This window comes from Arachis ipaensis, chromosome B03, assembly GCF_000816755.2.
Source record: "Arachis ipaensis cultivar K30076 chromosome B03, Araip1.1, whole genome shotgun sequence".
Classification (NCBI taxonomy): Eukaryota; Viridiplantae; Streptophyta; class Magnoliopsida; order Fabales; family Fabaceae; genus Arachis; species Arachis ipaensis.
In genome coordinates this window covers 3357814-3359373 of record NC_029787.2, presented here as the reverse complement: position 1 = coordinate 3359373, position 1560 = coordinate 3357814, and the positions used below count along the sequence as shown (strand labels likewise).

Below are 1560 nucleotides of genomic sequence, written 5' to 3'. Positions count from 1 at the left end.
ACCCAACCAATGTTTTTGCAAAAGAAAATGACAAAAAAAAGCTGACATTTCAAGTATCCAATAGACACAATCACACAAGTCACTGAATTGTACATACTCTAAGATCCAAAACTTCATAATTTGACCAAACCTTTCACTCCAACATAGGCTTTTTAACCGTCACAGATTCACAATCACAAACAACATTTACTAAAAAGAATAAAGGGGAAAAATCACATTCATAATAGTAGTCCAAATTTGATTGATTACCAGAAGGCAGTTACAGAAGGGAAATCACTAGTAGACGCCATGATGGCAAGCGCAGCCGCAGCGAAAATAAACTGAGAGACACGCAGACATAGGCCACCGGATGTGCCTGGCATGCCTTGAATATCCTTCATCCTCACCCTTGGAGGAGGGTTAATGTTGTTATTGTTGTTGTTGTTGTTGTTGTTGTTGTTTTGATCACCGCCGCCGCCTTCAGTAGTTGGAACTTCATCAATTGGGTGAACCGAAGCATGGCTCACACTCATTTCTTCTCCAAAACACACTTCAATTCATAATCATGCCTCTATCATCAATACCATCCAAATTCACTTCCTTTTCCTCACCAAATCTGATGATGACATTCATAGAAACATCATCAATTCCCCATTTACCTTCACATGAATGATATGATCTAATCACACAATCAGAGACTCACATGAACAAATAAATCAAAAGAAAAAGCAACCAAAAAAAAAGGTGATTTTATTAGAAAATTTCCATTTTTTAACCTTGTTTGATTAATTCATTGAATGCCCTTTAATTCATTTCCATGAAAGACTACAACTTTAACCTCAAAATCAGCCAAGAACACCACATGAATCAGATCAGTTTCATTGATTCCTTCATTAAATAAAAAAAAAAAACAAAAAACAAAAAAAAAAACAAAAAAGAGGGGAAATTAGAGAAAAAGACATACCCAGAATCAGAATTGCAGAAACATGGAAACTGAAGAGTGGATTTTTCAGGTTTGGTGAGCTGATGAAAGAGCAGTTGTTGAATAAATTTTACTTCTTTGGGAGGGTGTGTTTGGTGCACGCGTCAACACTGAAGACTTGTCATTGTTCCTCTGATTTGGCGTACCAGCTGCTCCAAAATAATAAATAATTACAAGCTTAATCAGGTTTTTCCTTTCTTAATTTTTATCATTTTATTTATTTAATATTTTTTCAGAAATGGTGAAATTGATCTCTCTATCGCCATTTTACCAACAAATTAACTTTAAAAAATACTTATATTTTGAATTATAAATGTAAAATTAATTTATGTTAAAAAAGGATAATAATATCTAAATTAATATTACTAATCCTTAATTCATGTATCATTGATGAAAAAAATAAATGGAAAACAATATATTTCAAATCGTTAATTACAATATTATAAATGACTAAATGTTTGATTAACCATTTATTATTTTTAAACTCTTAAAAGTACAAAAAATTATTAATTACATGATAATTTATTTTTATAATATGGTCAACATATAACTATTCAATAAAGGAAATACAAATATAATCAATTTGGATTGATCCAATG

The 1560-nt window shown here is 31.2% G+C and overlaps 1 protein-coding gene across 3 annotated transcripts in view; it reads right to left on the bottom strand.

Annotated features, from left to right (window-relative positions):
* The window catches only part of LOC107629224 (CASP-like protein 5A2), a 3138-nt gene extending 2014 nt beyond the window's left edge, over positions 1-1124 (bottom strand). The window contains exons 1-2 of one of the 3 annotated variants that reach the window (XM_016331946.2): positions 944-1124; positions 250-595 (exon numbers count right to left, since the gene is read on the bottom strand). In XM_016331946.2, coding sequence (XP_016187432.1) covers positions 250-512 — 263 coding nt within the window. In that variant the 5' untranslated portion in view covers positions 513-595; positions 944-1124. Of the gene's footprint in view, positions 1-249; positions 659-943 lie in introns of all 3 variants that reach the window. The other 2 variants (XM_016331948.2, XM_016331947.2) reach the window with 2 other exon arrangements.